General features: G+C 43.1%; 1 protein-coding gene across 1 annotated transcript in view; it reads left to right on the forward strand.

Moving 5' to 3' along the window:
• The window catches only part of LOC124985555 (guanylate cyclase soluble subunit beta-2-like), a 48,301-nt gene extending 32,523 nt beyond the window's left edge, over window positions 1-15,778 (forward strand). The window contains exons 10-13 of the mRNA XM_047554290.1: window positions 88-234; window positions 5,190-5,344; window positions 6,518-6,669; window positions 15,633-15,778. Coding sequence (XP_047410246.1) covers window positions 88-234; window positions 5,190-5,344; window positions 6,518-6,669; window positions 15,633-15,778 — 600 coding nt within the window. The remainder of the gene's footprint in view (window positions 1-87; window positions 235-5,189; window positions 5,345-6,517; window positions 6,670-15,632) is intronic.
• The last annotated feature ends 7,337 nt before the right edge of the window (window positions 15,779-23,115 follow it).

A 23,115-nucleotide genomic window follows, 5' to 3' on the forward strand; every position in this document is an offset into this window, starting at 1 on the left:
AATAGATGGAAAATGGCAGACAGATTAAGTGCTATGTTTAGCACATGAAGGAAAGTCTCTGAGTATGCTTTCTTTTCCCTCTGGCAGGTGGAAACAATAGGTGATGCTTATATGGTGGTAGGTGGTGTTCCTGTGCCTGTTGGAAGCCATGCTCAGAGAGTGGCTAATTTTGCACTGGGGATGAGAATTTCTGCAAAAGAAGTGATGAATCCTGTTACTGGAGAACCCATCCAGGTAGAGAGCAAATGAACACTTTGCTTAATACCAAGCATCTCACGCAAAACTCTTTTCTGCTTAAGTAGTCCCTGGGTCTGTTGCAGTAATTAAAATGGGTAACTTTCCCAACTCTCTTTTTCCCTTGCATGTGTTCCTAAGGAATTGAGATATTAGTAAGGATATTACAGTCTCAGTTTCTCTCAAATTTCAGAAGAGGCTGTGATGCTAAGAATTTTCCTGTGATTCACTGCACCTGTCCTCTGTGCGTAACTTAGGATGGTACTGAGTGTGTTTCCCTACTTACCTTGTAGGGCTCAATTCATCCTGAAACTCATTTATAATTCCTGTTTCTTTGTTCAAGTATTTCTACAGGTAGTTCAAGTTTTCAGAACTGCCAACTTCTCTTGCTCAGGGAATTTGTGTACTCAGCGTGCTGTCTGGCAGTGCAGAGCTCAGGCTAAGGTGTTAAGCTGCCTTCAGTCAGCAGCAACAGCCAAGGTGCTATGATGCTATAGATATTAGGAATGGTTCCTTCCACCATGTGTCCATTAGCAAGACATCTGCTTGCCTTTCTTATAGGAGTTATTCTTCCAAGCACCCAAGTTTGTTCTCATGATAGAATTTGGGCAGTTTTAGAGAAAAAAGACAAATGTCCTCTTCTCTAAATTCAGCAGATCCTAATCCCCTGAGAGAACTTGGAGCTGTGTCTCTCTGCTGTTTTACATCCAGGTCCCTCCCCTGCTCATTTCAGTAAAAAATTCAAAATAAACTCAATGGTTATCTAAAGATAAATAAAACCAATTATAAGATCAGATGATTTTTCCAAGTTATGGCCCCTTGCAGGAAGTTCTGAAAATATATTCCAGTGATTTGGAGGCCAAGAAATAGGGTAGCTCCTGGCTCTAGTGTCTATGATAGTCTTTTAAGTAAAAACTGGTGTTAGGCCATCACAAGAACAAAGCATCTACAATACTTGACTTATTGGAAACACACAGAATATACAGGTTGAAGAAAACCCCTAATGTCATAAATAAAAATCAGGTAATGGGAGGTAATGAAGGAGTAGAGATAAAAAAAGTCAGATAAGAGATGGGTACTTCAGTTAAAGGGCCCTAATGTAAATCACTGAAGAAAAAATGGCTTAAAATATAAAGTATGTGTGCTTATGAAAGATGTATAGATGAGGATAATGGCATACCAATAAGAATTAAACAATGAATTCCTGGTAATTTTTAAGGTGAATTTACCAAGAAAAAAAAAAAACAGGTAAGGGTGTTAGCAATTCTCATATAGGAACATAGTTCATACCAGAAACAGCATATCATGTAGGTTTATTCAAGGATGTTGGGGATAAGAACTGGAACCATCTTTCTCTGGAAAACTGCCGTTTCTACAGTTTTAAAATTAGTGTAATTGAGATCTACTCTTTTATTCACAGATTATTTAATGTGCATTTATTGAGGTCCTTGTGTGTATGCAGCAGTATTATAAGGTGCTTTGAAGGATTTAGAGATGTACTGACAGGCCCTTTTCTAGAAGAATTTATAATCATATTTCTTGAAGAAAATCTTGTATGAAAAGACAAGTAGGTCTGCTTTTAAGATGTTCCCATGCTAGTAGATGTTTTTTAATCCCATCAGTAAGCAATTTAAATGAACTAAATTCTAGAAAATGTCAAACCTTTTCAAGGAGGAAGCAACTGTAACTTTTTTTGTTTTAGGGTACAATTTTAAGAACAGATCTATCACCACTGAGAAGTCCAAATCTGAGAGTTTTTATTAATGACTGGCTGACTATCTCACACAACACCCCAAAAAATGGCTATTGGGAGGCCAGCCCCGACCATAGAGTTGTAGGGGTTTTTATACCAGAAGTCAGTACACCAATCCTAAGTGTCTGTTGCTATGATTCAAAACTGCAAACTAACATCATGAGATCTAAAATCATTAGCAGAAGGGGGAAGTGGGTCAAAATGACCTTACTTAGGTACAAATTAAAGAATGGTTACTAATATCTAGACAATCACTGTTGACATCACTGTTGACATGGTACATTGTTTAGGAAAACAGGAATCAAAAAGAGAAAAATTTTTCATTATAGAAGAATTGCCATTTTGTGTTGCCAAACATGTCATGCTAAGCAACTGAGGATGGGTACAGAGGCAGGCTGTTCTCATGGGAGAAGTATTTCCTACATAACATGGAGTCTCAGGGTAAAATGGAGTCTGTTTAGTCATTGCCCATGTAGCCTGGCCTATAATATTTCCATGGAGTCAAATATGTCAACCCATCACATGTTCATTCCTGATAGAGCATCATTAGAGGTAATTCAGCAGATGTGAGGGTAGGGAGGAACCAGGCCAAAGTTTGGTGAACTTTTATTGGCTATACAGGGGGCCAGAATGACAAGCTAAAGTCCCACAGAGCCCCAGCTGGTCTGTACCCATCCACCAACTCTTTCCCATAGTCTTTCCCTGAGTGCATAGGGTTCTTCAGCCAAAGTCTAGGGACAGAGGAGGAACTGAGAGAGTTCCCAGTCCCTGAGTTGTTGGGGACCTTCCCAAATGCAAGGCAAGGTCCGTGATGAGCTGGTGTTAGGGTGTGAGAACCAAGAGCAATTCCTCTGAGGTACTCGTTGCCCTCACCAAGTGCACAGCATGACCCTCTGAAGTGGGCTAGTGTGGGCAAGGAAGAGTGGCTGAGAGAGAAATCTCCCCAGGTGCAAAGTCCCAGTGGGACTGAAGAGAGAACCAATCCTGAAGCGCTCACTGTTGGACTGTGCTGTAAAAACAGATCTCTCATTAAGACAGGAAACTGGATGAGGAAATAAAAAAATTTTGAAAAGCTATTTAAATTCATGGGAATAAATCTTCCAAAACATACACATGACCTCTATTCTGATAACCACAAACTATTAATTAGAGAAAATAAAGAAGACATAATTAAATGAGGGATATATCATGTTCATGACTGGAAAAACCAATATGGTTAAGCTGTCCATTGTCCCATAGTTGATGTATAGATTTAGTAGAATGTCAGTCAAAATTCCAACAGGCTTCTTTGAAAATATTTACAAGTTGATTTTAAAATTTGTATAAAAATGTAAGGAATCTAGAACAATTTAGACAATGGAAAATAAAATCATAGGGCTTACAGTACCTGATTTCAAGAATTATTCTAAAGTTATGGTAATAAACAAAATAGAGATGGCAGAAGAATAAACAAACAGATCACCGAAATACTAGAGAGTATCCAAAAGTAGACTGTGCATTTAAGATCAATTGCTTTTCAATCAAGGCACCAAATTGATTTAGTGGGAAAACTAAATTTTTTTTTCAAGAAATTGTTCTGCTACAACTGAATATTATATGGAAAGAAAAAAATACCTCAATCCTATCTCACTTCATATATGAAAATTAATTTAACATGTATTATGGAGGTAATCATAAAAACTAGAATCACAAAACTTCTTGATGGAAACACAGGAGATCGGTTCATATCTTTGGGACAGTGATTTCTTAATACGTAAAGGCACTAAACATGAAAAGAAAAAATCCCCCAGAATTCATGTGTTGAGGAAAGTCCTGGACCTCAGTTCCTTAGAATGTGACTATATTTGGAGATATATCCTTTAAAGAACTGATGAAGTGAAAATGAGGCCTAAGGATGAGTCCAATCTGACTGATATAAGAAAAGGAAATGAAGACACACAGAGAAACTCCGGATGCCCACACAGCAGAAAGACCAGGTGAGGACCCAGAGAGAAGGCTGTTGTCCATAAACCAGCAGAGGGCTTCAGGAGCAACCAAATCTGACTTACCTTGATCCTGGTGTTCCAGTATCCAGCACTGTGAGACAACAGATTTCTGTTGTTTAAGCCACCCATTTGGTGGGATTTTATTATAGTGACCCAAGCAAATTAATATATTCAACAAAATTAAAATTTATGCTTCTTAAAGATAATGAAGACACAAAAGCATAGACTAGGAAAAATATTATATATATAATATATATATATTCAGATATGTGTTGAATTCATGCATATGAACCATAAACAGAAAACAATCCAATTTCTAAAGCAGGCAAAAAACTTATAGACTTTCCACAAAAGAAGGTATATGAATGGATAATATGGGCATAAAATATGCTTAACATCATTAGCTAGGAAATGCAAATAAAAAGCTCAGTGAGATATCATTTCACACCAACTAGAAGACCAAATGGTGAAAATATGGAGCCACTGAAGAGTCACACTGATGATAGGAATGGAAAATGAAGAACTGGAGAATAAACTTTGGAGAATTATTGGGCAGTTTTGTCTTGTTTTGGTAAAATTAAATTGGCATTTACCTTGTGACCCAGAAATGGAATTTCTGTTTCTAGGAATTTACCCAAGAGAATTGAAAACATATGTCCACAAAAATATCTGTACAGAAATGCTTATAGCAGCCTTAATTATAATAGTTCCAAACTGGTAATAACCCAAGTGAAGAGGAGAATGGATAAATGAATCATGGCGCACTCTTACTGTTCAGTAATAAAAATAATGAACTACTGTTCCATACATTAGATTAATCTCAAAATTAAGTAAAGAAGATGAAAAATAGTATATACTATATGACTCCATGTATGTGACATTATAGAACAGGCAAAATAATCTTTGGTAAAAAAGATATAAAAAAGTAGTTATCTCTTTTTATTTGCATTTCCTAGCTAATGATGTTGGGGGTGGGGCAGGAAAAGAGTTTAACTGGAAAGGAGTGCAGGATAATTTTGTGAGGCAATGGAACTATTTTATATTTTTGTGGAGTAGTTTTAGATGGAGGTTATAGGGACATATGCACTTGTCAAAATTCATGGAGCTAAACACTTTAATGTCTATGGTTTTCCTTGTATGTAAAACCATATGTTAATTTAAAAGTCCAAAGCAAGAGGATTAGACAGTTTCTTTTCAGGGAGGTTCTCTCTGTACAGATCCGAGTGGGAATCCACACCGGACCAGTCCTAGCAGGCGTCGTGGGAGACAAGATGCCACGGTACTGCTTGTTTGGTGACACTGTGAACACAGCCTCTAGGATGGAAAGTCATGGGCTTCCCAACAAAGTGCACCTCAGCCCCACAGCCTTCAGGTAGCCGTTGGTTTCTTCGTGCCTTCTTTCATCCATCCCCTCCTTCCAGAACTTGCAGATGGCTACCAGTCATGGGTTGGGGTAGTGGAGGAGATTCACGTTTGCTCTTCCATGCTTCACTGGCTCACAGCAGACACTGTGCCAGACAGGATTGTTGAGCATATGGCTTAGTAGAGAGAACAGCAAGGTATAAAACCCCAGGGGCCAATCCAGTCTGCTGCTTGTTTTTGCAAATAAAGTTTTATTGACACACAGTCATGCTCTTTTATTCACATATTATCTGTGACTTAGGTGATACAATGACAGAATTGAGATTATAGGGTCTGCAAAGCCTGAAATATTTACTATCTGATCTTTTGTAGAAAATGTTTGCTGGTCCTTGGTCTAGTGGAGGAAGAAAGGAAATTCAATTTCAACATTTTTAAAGTGGTATGAGTACAAATTAAAGATGTGCTCAAAATAATGCTTAGAAATGTCTTGGGTACTTACGATAGTTCACATTGGATTCTAAATTCTTTGACATATATTAATTCATTTAATTGCAACAACTCCATAAAGGTGTACTATTATTATTCTTCTTCATGGATGATAAAAAATAAGGGATAGAAAGGGTTAAGAACTTGCCTCAGGTCTGGGTACGTCAGGAAGAGTCTGGAAGCAGCCCAGGGTCAGGGCTCAGACTCCCTGCTCTTGAACTACTCTGCTCTGCTGCTTTGGGAATTAGAGTGTGTCAGGGGAGCCCAGGGCAAGGGGTCTGGTCCCAGAAAGATGGAGGAGAAGATGCCATGCTGAATCTTGAATGAGGAGTTTCAGAGTAGGATTTATCCAAAATCAGGGTACTGGGAGTGAAAAACAAGCAGTACAGTAGGAATGAGGGAGCCTTGTGTGCGAGGGATGTGGGAGAAGAACACTGGCGGGAGGATCATCAGGGTTTGGGTGGGTTCCCTCTGCCCTCCCTGGTCTTCAGCACCCTGCTCACAACATCCGACCTTCATGCCTTCCTCTGCTCCCGCTGCCTTTGCCCGCTCCGCAGGCCCTAACAATGTCTCCGATCCTCTTTCCTCTTCTGCTGTGTGTCTGAGGTCCGGGATTTCTCCTCTCACATCACCTTTTGCACTGTAGCCAACTTTGTGATCTTTGATACCTGGTGTTTTTCTCTTGTTCTCTGTGCAGAGCCCTGGAAAACCAAGGGTTTGAAATCGTTGAGAGAGGCGAAATCGAAGTTAAAGGTAAAGGGAAAATGACCACATACTTTCTGATCCAGAACTTGAAGGCCACAGAGGACGAGATCATGGGCAGAGTTAAAACTCCACCTATTCACAAGGGTAAGCCAAAAAGGGACGCCTCATCATTAACGTTGGGTATCTTTCCACTATACACTTCGGATGTGTCTGGTGTAGACTTGGTCTGAGAGTGGACACAGGTGGTTACCACCAGGCCGCTGCTTCCGGGTGGTGAGCCTCCATCCCCTTGCCCTTTACACTTCTCTTACATTCTGGAGAGTCCGATATCCCTTGAGCTGGTCTTATGAGAACAGCCTCAGGGGGTCTCACTTGCATTAATTTTCAGGGTTCTTCAGCACCCTTCTGCTCAGTTCAGTCAAGAGAACACAAAGCAAAACTTCCCTAGTTCTGATGCCAGGGATGGTGGGATTTGGGGTCCTAGGTCATGAGAAGCTCCAAGCAGATTTCCACCATGTCCTAGAGGTATTTCCTGCTCCTGGCTCCCTGCTCTCCTAGAGCTCACATTTCTGGCAGGGTCCCAACCTAAAGAGTCGACCAGCCTAGTACAGGGTAGGGCTGTAACAATCACGGATTGTTCAACAATCCATTTCTTGTTGCTCTAGGAACAAAGGGTCACCAGTATGGGCCATGCCGGGACCCGGTGGTGCCGCTAAACTAAATGTGAAGGGCCTCTGCCTTTACACAGCTTGTGTTTTGATAGAGAGAATCAGACACTTCACATGTAGCAAAATAATTAAGATATTTCAGGTAGAGATGAATGCTAAGAAGAAAACAAATCTGAGTAGGGGAGAAGAGGGCCAAGGAAGTCTTCCTTGAGGCGGCTGCATCTAAATTCAGATGAGGATGCAGGGAGAGAGCCTGAGCAACAGGACTTCCAGGAACACTGTGCCCTGAGGCAGAGAGGCTGAGCAAGTGCAAAGGAGACCAGACCAGTGTGTCTGGAGAGGACTGGAAGAGGAAGGGAGCAGTAGGGGATCAGGTCAGAGAGGTGGGCGGAGCCTCCAACAGTCTTGGCCTTGAGCTTCCTTATCCACATGCAGAATGTATGGGCACAAAGTCTGGGGTGAGCTGAGGAGCTGCTGGGGCCCAGTAGGCACCTTCAAAGAGAGCAGGTCTCTGCTGTTCCACTTCTTATGTAGCTGCTCCATAAACCACTCAGAAGGGAGGGTCTAAGAATTCCTAAGCTCCATGAAGTTGAAGGAATTCATTACTTATATATACCTGCTGCATGCAGGGATGGCCCAGGGGACCAACAGGGCTGGGTGGGGTTGGACATCTTGCTTAGAGGAAAGAGTCAGGAACATCTCAGATGGTCCCTGATTTAGTACCTCTTCTAACTCTTGCTTTCCTTGGCAAAACCCAACATCAACAGCTAGAAGAGGAGAAACAGAAGGCACTGAAAATGGGTATTTGTTGGGCAGCTATTTGGTGCTGGGCATTTTACTTGCATTGTCACATTTGACCCAATGGTCCCATGGACACAATAGTCACAGTACTGATCCCACCAGAGGAAAGAGACTTAAAGTTCAGAAAGATCATGTGATGCACATAAGGCCCCACAACTAGAACACGGAGAGGAGGGTATGACCTTCAGGCTTGGTTTTCTTGGACAGACCGCATCCACGTGAGCTGGCTTTCAGTGAAACAATTTCAGTTTCCCACGTGGCAGGCTGCTGCACTTGGGCTTCTTGGCGTCATAATGGCCCGACCACAATTCTCTCAGATTTCCGATCCCTGAGTGTGATAGCAGGCGTGTTCCTGGTGAATCACTCTCAACCTGTGGGTGAATGATAAATTTTCAGGTATGTGCCAGAGGCTTGGAGAAATGAGCCCACAGCCAGGTAGGCCATGGGACCGAAAGCTACCCGTCCCCCCCGTCTTTTCCCACCCTCCCCAGGCAATAGGAGTTTGAGTTTCCCACGAGCATGGGCTTCTCCCGTATGGCTCAGGGCTGGCAGCAGATGTGACACTTGGCCTTGCAGGATTCGTGGCTCCTGCTCCCAGAGCCTGCTCTTCCCCCTGGTTCCAGTGCCAAGTCCCATGCGTTTGTAGGTCCAGCTTTGCTCTGAGGTAATGGAGGCTGCTAGAGAGGGTCATGGCAAGACCCCCACCTCACCATTACCCTGTCCCCTGTGTGGGCAGCATCATGGAGAAGTAGTCAGAACCTGTTGAGACTCCTGAAGTTAGACTGTGGGACTTCACTACCCTGGAGATCTGGCTGCTTCCCAGTCTCTCAGTAGTTGGGTGAACCTTCAGGACTCACCTCATTGATCACGTTGACCACCCTCCTCAGCAGGTTGTCAACAGGTTGCCAAACATGGTGGCTCTGCAGTGGCATGTCTTTTTATCTGACTTGTCTCCTGGATGTGGGAAGTAGTCAGTCCCCTGCCTTCTCCCTACCCTCTGTGGGTACCATTGCTTCTGGTAAAATATCTAATGGGGACACCATGCAGATGTCTCCTGAGGGCCAGCTGAGACCTTCTTTTAAAAGTGGCCTGTGGAGTCCCTGCAGACCCTCTGCAGTAACAGAAGGAAGCAGTGGGCAGGACAGAGGCCTGCAGTCTGCACCCAGAACCTCATTTGCACTTCAATGACACACTTTTCTTTCACTTGGGGTTAGATGTGTCGGTGGGGAGACTCCCCAGTGCAATTAATCGAGAGTATTGAGCGAGAGAGAAATCAGTGTGTGTTGACTCAGATATTTAAGCAACCACCTTCCAGTATGGACTAAAAAATTGGCCTTCCATCTGTCCCTGCTGGCAGACTCTTCTGGCATCTCATCAGGCCCCTGTTAATGTGTTTTTCAAATTTCAGTTTGCTTCAACTTTTCTCCTAACCGATTTTCCCGACGATTACAATAACGGTTTCCAGACTGACCTGCATATAGCGCTTGGGCAAGTAGCCCAGGCCCCTCTCTGGAAGTGACCCCTCCTTAGAAACCAGTCAGAGGGTGTTCACATGTTGGGTTTATGGCAGGTTAAGCCACCTTGAGAGATTTCTTAAACCAGCTCCTAATTGTTCCTCTAGAGAACTTTCCTGGTGAGGGTCTCTCCTGAATTTCGGGTTTGGTGGTCTGCTGCTAAGGGTTGCTGATTCCCTCTAAATTTGACTACTTTTCCAACCAGGTAGAACTTTCCCACCATTTTCAATCCCCCTGATGGATAGTTCTTGGATGGGCTTGTGGTCACTTAATTTGCCAGGGTCCCTCCTACCCCTTGCTTTACAGAGTCCTGACTATTCAAGAGTCTTTCCAGACATGTCTAATTAGCTTGGGTCCAGCTGGTTTGGAGCCAGCTGCTGAGGACAGCTGGGTCCCTATTAGCTCAGAAGCCTGTCAGAAGCCGTTCTGGGACCTTCCTAAACTTGGCTGTCAAACTGTACTCACTTTTTCTACCTGGGTCTGAGAAATGACTGAGTTGTTTTTAACCTTGGGCTTTCTAGAAATTTGGTTGTTAACTCAGCAAGGTTCCATAGAAGGAGAATGCTAGGAGGTGCAGGTGGACTTTCACAAATAAGCAGTTACTAATGGAGGAACATAAGATTTTCAGGGTAAGGACTAGCCTTTAAAGTCACTTGATATCATATCCCTGGATAACACAGGATAGCATGTTTCAGCAGAGCTAGTCCTCATGGGGGTGTTCGAGCAGCAGAAGCATCTCTGGAGCAACTGTGGATAGTATGGAAGGCTGGGCTGCACCCCAAGGACGATCAGGAGGTTCAGAGTAGAGCCTGTGACTCTAGTTTGTTAAGCAGTTTATAGATGATTCTGATGAACCAACGGATTTGGGAACCACCATTGTGATGGAAAGTGTGTTAGATTGCAATTGGAATTGCTAGGGCTAGGTCCAGGTCTGCAGCAATCATCCTAATTAACTTTTTTCATCCTGGAGGTGGGTGGGTGTTAGAAGGCCTGTTCATAGGGGTGCTTTGAGGAATATATGAGATAGAATGTGTTGCTTAAAACTCAGAATGAGTACTGAAGATAATCAGACATGCTAACTGCTTGCTCACTTGGGGACCCTAATACTGAGAGTTCATTCAGAAAAAAATATGTAGGTTTTAGCACAAAACTGTACAGGGGCGATATATAAAGACTTGCTGTACATGTACCCAAGGAGCTTTAAGGGAGAACAGAAGGAACCACATGCAGACATCAGAATTCCAGCCTCCCACAGGGTATGGAGCACCCACAGTGAGAAGGAGAGATGCTGGATATGGCAAGGACTCAGAAAAGCTCTTAGAGGAGGTGTAGGTGACAGCAGAAGTGAGCAAAGGCAAGCATCTGCTCTGCTTGCTGGAGAACATGGAGGCTTCTGGAAGCTGGAGACTTGCCTCCACAGTGAGGCCTCTTTTGCCCAAGGATATAAATAGGAGGGAACTGGAGATGATTCTAGAATGGCAGTCCCTCTCAACATTCTGGAGACACCACCACATTCTTTGTCTCACTAGTGCAGGATGCCCTGGAAAGCTGAGACAGAAGCAGGTGGGAAGGCTGAAAGGGGAGCCCATGCCAAGTAAAGGTCAGGCCAGGGCAGGGCAAAGGTCCAGGAAGGCCAGCAACAGGCCCTGTGCAGCCAAGTGCCAGGATGAAGCAAAGCTTCCCCATGGGGTGAAGCTACAGTCCTTGAGAGTGACAGAGACTCAGCAGAGTATGACTTCAGGCTCAGCCCAAATCTCCACCTCAATCATGGAAACTTGGTGTTGAGATGAAGATGTGATCTTCCATATCTTATTATCTACCTAGGAGGTCAGAAGTAGATGCAGGAATGCAAAAAAAACAAAACAAAAAAAAGGACAAATGTTAGAATTCCTACTTGCAAACACATATCATTTCCTGTAGGACTCACCAAGCCCTAGTAGTAACCAGGCAATAGTCCAAATCCCACCTCTATTTTCCAAGACACCAACATCTTCCAAAACTCCATGTTGGGTCTGGAGTTGTGGTTCAGTGGTAGATCACTTGCCTTGCATATGTGAGGCACTGAGTTCAATTTAGTACCACATAAAAATAAATCAATAAAATAAATTTATTGTGTCCATCTACAACTAAAAAGGAAAACTCCATGTTACTCTCACTGCAGACCCGACAGCACCCCACCCACAAAATACTCTCAAGTTCATAACTGACAATGTAGCTCACATCATGAATATTTCCCAAATGCAGAGAAGTCTTCTGCAACCATTATCTTCATTTAACCTGCTTTTAATTTATTTTGAGATGGGTTTTTGTGCTGCTTTGAATACTGAGCTGTGTGGTTTGCTTTTCCATTTGTATCAGAGAAGGAATATTTACCTGTTTAAAAAAAACAAAACAAAACAGGAAATGCAGGTAACCCAAAAGAAGAAAACAAAAGCACCTGTAATTTCATTACCCAGAGGTACTACTATTAAAATTTGGGTGCATATCTTCCCAGACTTGTGTATATAGGTGTATGTGTACACTTTGTTATAAAAATGAAATGGTCATACATACTGTTTTATAACTTTGCTGGTCATGGATTTCTTTCCTTTGAATATTCAAACACATTTTAAAACAGAGGAAGGAAGCTTACAAAGACATAATATACTTGACATGGTACCTTATTTCCATGTGACTTGTGCGATTACGTACCCAGACCCACATTTCTATGGTATCCAATGGAAATCCTAATTATCTTGTATAGTTACATATCTACACCCCATCTGTGATGACCCTGATATTCTATAAGTCCTGAAGTTTCCTCTGAAATTTTCAAGAAAGAGTAAATTCATTCAATTTAGCCTTATTATTTAGATTATTCCAGGTGTCTAGATGTCAGTCATCCATAAAAGATGTACCTCGAAATTCTCAATTAGAAATGTAATTAACCAGAATGGTACACTTCCTAATTGTGCACAATAATAAGCATTAAGTGTAGCAAAGTGATAGTACTAATAGGCCGTCTTGGGGTTGGGAGCAATGGTCTAATGAGTGTGAAAGATGATAGATAAAAATTCATCTCAAGTAAACAAGGACATTCTTCCACCATCTGGGCTATGGAATCGAATTGAGATAAAGTGTCAAATGTGTGGAAAATCCCAGAAAGTCTTGACATTCTGTGCTGACCAAGCCTGTTCGAATTGTCAGGCGGCATCTACTCAAATGAATCAAGTCACATTTGGCTTGTCCAGCCAGCCGCACGCTGTCTCAGTTCAATTTCCCAACACAGTCCTAGCTGGTTTTCTTTCAGTTGTGGACCAGGAGATTTTTTCCCTCAGGGAGAGAAAAGAGAAGAAAAAAAAATGAGTTTAAGGGAAATGGGAGTAGAAATGGAGAAACTGGAAGACCAAGGTTAAGATACAAGCAAGAAAATGAAAAAAAAAAAATGGACAGGTTAGAAGAGAGAAAAAATGTGTTGTGAACAGGAGGAATAAATCAATGATGGAAAGCAAAGTTTAAAATTTTTTCAAAAGGAAAAAAATCAGAAAGAAAAAAATGAACAGGTATTGAATAAAAGAGGGAATAAGAGTTCTATGAAATGTTATTTTGAGTGTACTTATAAAATTCTTTGTGAGACCTTAAGCCAGAAAATAAAGTATTCACTTCGTTACAGAAGGCTCATGGGAGTCTCAGGAAGCAGGAGCATATCATGAGCAGAGCCTGCTACTGGTCAAAGGAAGTCCCCTTTGCTGAATTCTCTCTCATTTTAGCAACTCTAACCCCCTTTAGTTCCATTTTTTTTTTAATAGAGTAATGCTCACTTTTGCTACCATTGCAGACACCAAGCAAATTTCGTGATCATGATACTGCTCTGTGGAGATTTTTCTCACAGATTCTTGTAACAAGTCTATGAGTTGAGTGGGAGATGGATGTGCTATTTAGTATTCTTTAACATCTGGAGAAGCCAAGTACAGAGGGATGTGAGATGGGAACGTCCAGTTGCCCTTTTAGACTGATGCATGGTGGTGGATGCAGAGGCACCTGGCCAAGTGTTCTCAATGGAAAAAAAATTACATTTCCCTCTGTAATCAACGCCATTCTCCTTTATTCACTATGATACCAAAACGAATGTGAACTCGAACCTTTCAAACACACTGAAATTTGTCACTTAACAGCAAGTTTCCAGTTTTTAAAAATTTGATGCCTTTTAAAATTATAACGATGCTTTACATTTCAAAGAAATTTAACTTTAATAAACTCTATCATTCAAAATGAAAGAGATAAAGGGATATTATGAGGAATAATAAAATTAGCAGAAAAGCACAACAAGTTCATATCTGAACAAGTAACACTTTCCAAGGAGCATAAAATGTTACTGCACATGATTTAATCTTTTTTTTTTTTCCATGCTAGGGATTGAACCCATAGGCGCTTTACCACTAAGCCACATCCCCAGCCCTTGTTTTATTTTCTATTTAGGGACAGAGTCTTGCTAAGTTGCTTAGGGCCTCACTAAATTACTGAGACTGGCTTTAAACTTGTGATCTTGCCTCAGCCTCCCAAGCCACTTGAATTACAACCATGTGCTACTGTGTCTGGCTCAGTGAAGTTTAAAAAAAGAAATTGTTCTAATTACTTATACATGACAGTAGACAGTGTCTTGACACATCATACATAAATGGAGAATAACTTCTCATTCCTCCGGTTGTCCATGATGTAGAATCACACCGGTCGTGCAGTCATATATGTACACAGGGTAATGAAGTCCCATCATGATTTGATCTTTATGCCTCTGTGCGTGTGTGTGTGTGTGTGTGTGTGTGTGTGTGTGAGTGTGTGGGGGTGTGTGCCTGTGTGTGAGAGACAGAGACACACATGGAGAATATTGTATGGCTATCAGATGAACCTGTAGCAAATAACATCTATATTTAGCCAACCCCAGTTTGTCCATACCTATAAAAATGCCACATTTGAAAATTTTATGGACCTGATTCCTGGTCATCTTTGCTCTAATTTGTGCAAGAGCTAAATACTCCTATGATTCATCTCCCAGAGTTGCTCCAGGGGCATGGTCTTCAGTGTCCCAGGAACTTCCCCTCACTTTGGCTCCTTAGGCCTCTTCCTGGGCCTAAGACTGAGTTAAGCCTGGGGACCGACCGGTCCAGTAGCCTAGTTTTCTCTGTATGTCATCACTTATATTCATTAGTGACTGGTACATTAGCAAATGGAGCTCCTCTCTGTCTAATTGCTTGTGCTGAAAGCTGCCCATTACTCTTAGGATCTTGACACAAATCCCATTGGACAGAAGCCTGGACTGCAATAGCCCCTAAGGTGAAAGAGGCCCAGGCATTCATTTAGGGAGGGATTGCTGAAGACGAAGCCCCTCCCAACTGTGTGCTGTATGGAACGCTAGTTGGATGTAACACGTGAACCTCTCTGAACTTGAGAGTCTCTGGAAGGATTATTAGGGTCAAAAAGGAAATGGGGATGATATATGGCTTTAAAATCTCAGATACTAGCCTTTCCAGGAGGGGCTAGAGACCGTGTCCTGCGGCCAGCTTCTGTCTCCATCCCTCTCTGATCCTAACCCCTCCCTCCCCAAGGCAGTTGTTTTCTGGACTTCCTCCTTGGGTTCCCTCACATTCTTAGAAAGACTAATTGGCATCTTGGAATGGGTCCTCTGTGTGGACGTTCTATTAATTACTTGATAAAAATTATCTACTGTAATTATTGGTTCCCATTTACGGATGAGGAAAAATGAGACCCCAAGAGATTAAGTAACTGTCACGAGGTGGTAAGTAGCTTGCCACCAACGCATGGCACCAGGTCTGAACCTCAGCCAGTAGGACATGGTGGCCCAAAACTTACAGATGGTCCCATTTCAGGGAGAATGGAGACTTGGTGCTATTATGTGGGTTATGCAGAAGTAAAGGTCCGAGGTGTGGCAGACAAGATGGCATCGTGTAGCACAAGAGAAATGGTAGAGTTACGGGGCACCAGGCATTGCCCTGCCCGAGATCCTACTGAGGCAGGAAAGGCAGCCTAGAGCGTCCTCATCTTGGTGGTGCTGGAGGCTCAGATGGAGCCTCTCTGGGAGGCCGGTGTGAGACTTGATCGACTTGCTCATCTCTCCATCTTGTTGCAGCTTCTGATGCAGCCACACCTGCCGGGAGTCTGGTGACAAGGCAGGACTCCGTGGAGGCAGCTGACCGACAGTCGTCTTCAGATCAGACCAAGACAGATGCCTTTCCTAGCGACTCAGTGCCCTCTGGTTTCTGTGTCTTGCTGTAACAGAGGAGATATGAGCCCTGGGGGTTAATTTCCCCTCTTTTTAGTCTTACGGCAGCAAAGAGAAGTAACTTTGTGTCCCAGCTCAAACTTTCTTAAGTTGCGTCTTCCTCATCCTCCCTTTGAGACTAAAAGTCTAGAAACAAAACAGGACCCTGACAAGTTTGCAAAACGCACGAAGACGTTCTGGGTTGAAAGCCAGCTCTCAACGTTGAAGAACGTGCTGCTGATTCTTGCGCATGGTGAGCTCCACCGAGGGCTGTCAGCCAGGGCTCTCCTGAGTCTCAGCCCCAGCAGGAGCCCCAGGGCTGACTTCAGAGGACCCTTGACCTTGGGACTCACTGTGTGCAATGCTTTGCTTTTAAGGGGTGAGAGGGAGAGAAGAAAGGAGGGAGGGGAGAAAGTAAGGAGAAGGGGGAGAAGGAAAGAGCCCCAGATCCTGCAGTTTATAAATCACTCTGCAACAGCCAAGACATGAAAGGCGCTCAGCCAGGGGCTGTGGAAGGAAATCATTTTCATTCCCAGCCCTGGGAATTATGAAAAGCAACAGAACAAAAGCTGCATTCCCCAGAGATTTTGTGAAAGGAGAAAATGTGAAAATCACTGAAAAGGCGGAGTTGGGAAAGGTATGGAAACAAGTGGGGTGCAGCCTGACAAGGGGTCCCCCCGGCCAGCTGCTCCTCTGCAGCTCCGAGCCAGATAGAGCTGCTGCAGCAGACAAGAGCAAGGCAATGTCCCCAGAGCCTCCTCTCTGGCTCCAGGGTGGGGAGACAGAAGCTGTCTGCGGGCTACTTGTCTGCATTTGTGATGATGAGAAAAACATTTTTTGGACCCAGATAATAAAAGAAAATCTGAAAGCACATGAACTTATTGTGATTTCTCCTTGCTTGCCCCAAGAGGTATTGACTATCTTTCAGCATCTCCCAGGAGAGCCTGGGCAGGACCTGACTCTGTCCCCAGCCAACCACAGGGGCAAGAGGGTAAGGCAAGGTGACAAGAGTTGAAATTCGTGATCTGAACTTTCTAGGTAGCAACCTGGTCTTGTGTCTAGAAATAGATGGGTGTGGCCCATAGGCAAAGCGGAGCAAGTTCAGGTTAGAATGGATTCAGAGGGCAATGTTAGGAGATCTGTTCTTCCTACCTAAGTGTCTTTCAACAGATGAATGGATAAAGAAAATGTGGTATATGTATACAATGGAATATTACTCAGTCATAAAGAAGAATGAAATTATAGCATTTGCCAGTAAATGGATAGAACTGGAGAATATCATGCTAAGTGAGATAAGCCAGTTCCCAAAACACAAAGGCCAAGTGTTCTCTCTGATATGCAGATGTTAACCCACAACAGGGAGGGTAGGGAGGAAAAGAACAGAAGTCCACTGGGTTAGACAAAGGGGAATGAGGGAAGGGAGGGGGAGGGAAATGGGAAGGACAGTAGAATTAATCAGACGTAGCTTTCCTATCTTGTATTTGAATACACAACAGGTCCTTGTATTTGTGTACACGACCACAAGAGCAGGATCCTAATTAGAATAAGTTATACTCCTTGTATGTATAGTATGCTGAAATACATTCTACTGTCATGTCTATCTAAAAAGAATAAATAAAAAAGAGAGAGATCTGCGCTCGTCTCAGCTCCACCACTTTATGTCTTGTGTTTCCATTTTGACGGATATAAAAATGGGGCTAGTGTCAACTGCCTTGCTTACCTCATGCTGTTTTTTGTGAGGATCCAGTGAAATACAAGAGCACAGAGATGTCAGCAATACTCACACTAATAGTGACTAGTAACACTGACTGAGCGTCCACTGTGTGCCCTGCGCATGGGTGTTACACGTCTGGCTCTTGGCAACAAACCTGTAAGACGGCTCCTCTAGTCCCAACTCGATGGATGAGGAAATGGGAACTCGGGAACATTCAGCAGCTTCGAGATGACTCTGGTGGTGAATAGCCAAAGCAGGATGTCTAATGCTCAGGGTTAGTACAACATCAAAAGAGGTAGGACAGCCCGAAGGTATGGACCCAGAAACCAGATAGAGTTTCAACCCTGGCTCTACCACTTACCAACTGTGTGACTTTGGCAAAGTTGCTTACCATCTCTGTGCCTTGGCATCCCTTTTGCAACATGAGGATGGTCAGAAGACCCTTCCCACAGGGTTGTCATGCACATTACATGAAATATACAAAAAGTACTTACAGGCGTTACCAACACATCATAAGCCTTCTCTAAATGCCAGCATTTTAAAGTTTTTAAACATGTGTCTATTTAGTGATGGATCCCCCTACCCAAAAGAGGGAAAGGAAAGAGGGAACGCAAAATTCCTAGCTCAGTTGTGAGAACCCCACCTAGAATGAAGAATGCTGTTAGGTGCTGGCATCGCTGGGCAGAGGAAGAGCAAAGCAATTATTTTTGCAAAGGAAAAAGAACAGGGCTGGGGGTCTCAGCTCTTGGTGAGTAGCTTTGCTTTGCTTCCTGGGCTCCAAGAGAAAATGCTAGTTCTAATGCTCAGTTCTGCCAAGATTGGTGAATCAGGTGCCCTAATCCTGGCTGGAAATGGAGAGGAGTTTTGCTCAATGTTTATTATGATTTAAATAATCATTTCCAGTTGCAAATGAATGATGATCTCTCCCTGCATTTGGTATCAGCCTGGAGCCTGCTCTTTATTCTTTTCGGCAAACCCTACTGGAGACAAATTTCAGGTGCTCTGGAAACCTAGTCCAGTGCTCCCAGGGTCCCCGTCCTCCCCCAGGGTACCTTCCTTCTTTCTTGGATGTGCCTCTCGGGAGGGAGACCTCAGGAGCCTACGCTGGTTGTATAATCACCATTAGCTTATGGGGTACTGGCACTTCTGGACACATACATCTGCAAATGCTGTGCTCTAACACCAGCAGTTGGTGGTCTTCCTGACATCTATCAGCTGCATGTTGGGCTATCACTCAAAATAACAGACTTGTTGGTGAGCAGCAAGTGCTTTGTTCAGCAGGGTGGGCAGAAGGAGGAGCCCCTTCTGGCCTCAGAAGAGTGGAGGAGGGGAGCCCTCTCACAGCTACAACCTGCTAGGCTCATGTTTGTCCTGGGACCCTTCTCACCCTGGTCCCTCCAACTTCTTCCACCTCAGAGCACTTGTCCGGGGACATGGCATATTCAGATCTGAGTGCACAGCTGATCTGTAGGTCAAGGACTGACAACCTGCTGACCTCCAGAGGAGTGGTTGGGAAGAACTGGAAGTTCCTGTCCACTGTCCCTCCACCGTGGGGCGTAGAGCTTAATCCCGGGGCTGCTCAGCCAGCTCCTGCCCTCTGCCCAACCTCTTGCACACCAAGCCCTCAGGACAGCTTTGGATCACGGAGGAAAAGTTCATGGTAACAACGTGTGACTTGCTGGGGCCCTTGCCTGCCTGCCTCCCCCTCCGCATGGCTTTCCCCCTTGTGGACATCTGAAGGCCTGGGCTGGGGTCTCGCCCCTCCTCGGGGCTGCGGCTTACTCATTCTCTACAGCCACCGGGCCTCCCCGCCCCTTCTTTTTCCACACTTTCTCTCTTTTCCAACTTTCCTTCAGTGTGTGAGAGGAAGAAGGTTGTGGCTGCCTGACTGAGGAATGAGCTCATTCTGTCCCCTCTGAGCAGGCTCCCTGTCCACTTGCAGGGGTGACACCAGCTCTCTGCAGAGGGCCATCTGGCTCCACCAGACTCATGCTGACGCTAACAACGGGTTCCTTTTCTCTTTTGTTGTCTTGTTTTGCTTGGGTTTTGTTTGTTTGTTCCTGAGGTTCACTGCCTCTGCAGCTGTAAATTCAGACCTGGTCCTTGCGAGGGAGGGCGGGTGTTCATCTGGCCTTCATGTCTGTCCCCACATTATGCCCCCCGCCTGCTTTCCTCTTGTAGGTGTCAGGAAGCCATTGTTATCACTGGTGGGCCTATGTGGCTTTAATGTCAGGGCTGTACTTTCAAATGGAAATCAGGCAATTATGTGCCACATGGAGAAATCTGACAGATGCAGAGGTTTTACACCACTGGCCGTGTCTCAGGGACAAAGGCGCCTGGTGCTCCCAAGGGACCGTTAAATAAATAGAATATGTTTCAAGAGCTGCAGAAAAATTCAGGAATAATTAACTGTGTGATGAGAGTTCATAGATCCTGTGGCTATTCAGCTCCAAAATGTGATAATGATATGTCAACCCACCACTTAGCTCATCCTCCTAAAGCTGGCATTAGAGAAACAGCGTGCGTTGAAACAGGCAGAGGCGGCTCTGTTTATCTGCTTTCTGGGCTCCAAATACAAAGTGTCAGAGGATTTCCCCGTGACAGGGGCCCCCCTAGGTGTGAGGGTAGGAGGGATGCTAGCAGCAGATGCCTACTTGATGGAGCGCCTCTGGTCTAGAGCCTCTGGTCTATATTCGGTGCTCTTGTTAGTAGTCTCTGCTACCCATGGTGACAATATCATCATGGCTACTTGTTTCTGGTGCTGGGATGGAACCCAGGATCTTCTGCATGCTAGGCAAGCTCCACCACTGAGCCCCACCTAGCCCCTCACCGTGACCTCTATTGATTGACACCCTTGAGGTGTCCCGCACCCAGGTGAGTACTCCCCACTCTGGCCTCCTACAGTCCTGTGAGTGTGAAGGAGGTAGTTATTATCCACATTCCACAGGGGAAAAGCTGAGGCTCAAGGCTAAGTGGAGGAACTGGCCCTCAGACCTTAGGTCTTGGCCCCTGGCTGGAGCCCCCTCTGGTGTTCCAACAGAGCAGGAAGAAAAACACCTGCTCACTCACACGCCCTTTCTGAAGCACCTCATGTCCGACACAGACCATTGGAGTGAACTAAACAAGAGAAATCCAAATAGAAGTTCAAACTTTCCCCCTAAAATACCCAGTTGTTTAAACAATTGGTTAATTTGGAGCCTGAAACATGCTATACGATTCACCACTTAATGTGTCCCAAACTGAGTTTAAATTTTACCAAAAACCAAAGTGTCCCCAACTACGGGTAGTTACTCTCTTGTCATGGAGGAAATATGCAGGAAGCAGAGTTTTTCTGTTTGGATTTCAGCAGCCCCTGACTTGGGCTCCACCAAAGTTGAGGCCAGTTAGAATTGAGAAAAAAGAAAGGGCACTTTATCTCTCAGAGAAAGTATTTTTTTAAAGGAGCATATAATAAAATAAGTAAATAAATAAATAGGTTTATAGGAACCTGTAATATTTTCTCAGACCAAGAAGTATGATTTTGAAAGTCCACCAGGCCCCTTTGCAAAGCAAAGGCATTAATCAAATAAAGTTGGAGGTACCAGGAGTGAAAGGTCTACTCATTTACTAGGGTCAGACAAACAAATCACACCTACAACACCCTCCCATGAGACTTATTTTATCTTATCAGTGGCAGAAAAACATCTGAGGAGATTCAAAACCTTTCACAACATCAGATTTGTCTTATGTTAGAAAAAAATTAGTTTCTAGTTATGAAGGAATTTGCTTTACTTTAAAAATCACTATTGAATACATTGGCTTAGTATAATAAGCTTGCATTGCAAATTTTAAAATATGGTTAAAGTGTCCTGGTAGGGCTCAGAAAATCATACCCCCAAATACCATGCCTTGGTATGCTGATTATTTTAAATTAAAAGCACATGATGATCTTTTCTCTGAAGTGACCTTATCTTCTTAAAGAGGAGACTCACCAAAGAGGAACACAATTTCTTTCAATCTTACTGAAATTTCCTTAACCAAGGAAGATTAAACCCATATCACAGAAAAAGAGACAAAATCAAGCACCACACCTAAAGCACAGAGGAACTTTGTCTCAGGCCATTGTCTGTTCTTCCGGCAGACTGTCTCCCCTAAAAATCATTCACCACATCCCTCTATAATAGCCTACAGTGCCCCAGTTTCCTTTGCCCTAGGAAGAGGGTATTTAAGCTTCAACCATCTGGCATTTCTTTGAGTCTCATATCCTGTGAGGCTCATGTGCATGTTAATAAATTTGTAGGCCTTTTTTCCTGTTAATCTGTTTATTGTCATTTTATTTCAACTGACTCAACGATTGAACCTTTGGAGGACAAGTTTGAACTTCGCTTTCTCTTCAACAAATCCCTTTATTAAAAAGGATTGAAAACATTAGTGACATACACACAAGAGACCAGTCAGTGTTGACTCAATAATACATTGGTTTGAAAATAATAGTACAATAAGCTTGCATTGAAAATTTTAAAGTATTACTAAAGTGTCCTGTTAGGGATTAGATCACTCAGGAACCTGAGAAACAAACAGGAACATTGTCATGTGCAGGGGACAATGCACCTTTCTGGCCAGATGAAATGAACCCTTTTTGTCCCACAGAGACTCAATGCCAAAGAGGAAGAGGGGACAAATTGGAGAGAAGAAAATGGGAAAACCGATTTCTAAAAAAAAAAAAAAAAAAAAAAAAAAAAAATCAGTATTTAAAAATCAGGAAGAACTAAAATTAAAATCAATAATCTTCAAATTATTTAACTAATGTCATTCAATTGGTTAATGGCCGTGATCAATTATTAACATATACTATCTCTCCACAAATAACTTTGTTTAGTATTTTCATTACAAGTTCTTTACATATCAAAAGATAATTAAAAAAAATTTGTTTGCTTGTATTTTTTCAAAAAGTATTTTTAAATGAGCATTTGATTTAAAAATCATTTTACAGAGCCATCTCTAACCCTTTCCCAAATTTAAAAAATGAAGTTCAAAATGCACAACTGCAGGGGGATGATTTATTAATTTTACAAAACCCAAGGTATCAACTAATTTGTGATTAATAAACATCAGAAATTCACACACACACTCACAAACACACACAAACAATCATTAGTCACTTCAACTTCTTGAATAAAAGAAAGCGTTTTGAAAATCATTCAAAAAGGTTTTTTTTGTTTTTGTTTCTGTTTTTTGTACTGGGGATTGAGCTCAGGGTCACTTGGCCACTGAGCCACATCCCCAGTCCTATTTTATATTTTCTTTAGAGACAGGGTCTCACTGGGTTGCTCACTCACTGAGTGCCTTGCTTTGCTGAGTCTGGCTTTGAACTCAAGATCCTCCTGCCTCCGACTCCTGAGCCGCTGGGATTACAGGCATGTGCCACTGTGTCCAGTACCACAAGCTTTTTGACCACCAAGTAATGATATTAAAAAAATTTTAAACATTTTTATTAAAAATGAATTGGTTTCCCTTTTCTATTGAACACATTTGGAAATATTATTTTAATGATCTTGTAGTTGTGACTTTTTCAGTGTGATTGTGATTTGCAAAATCAAAATTTATTTGGGTCCAGCTCTTCCAAGTGTGTGTGTGTGTGTGTGTGTGTGTGTGTGT

This window comes from Sciurus carolinensis, chromosome 5 (assembly GCF_902686445.1).
Source record: "Sciurus carolinensis chromosome 5, mSciCar1.2, whole genome shotgun sequence".
NCBI lineage: Eukaryota > Metazoa > Chordata > Mammalia > Rodentia > Sciuridae > Sciurus > Sciurus carolinensis.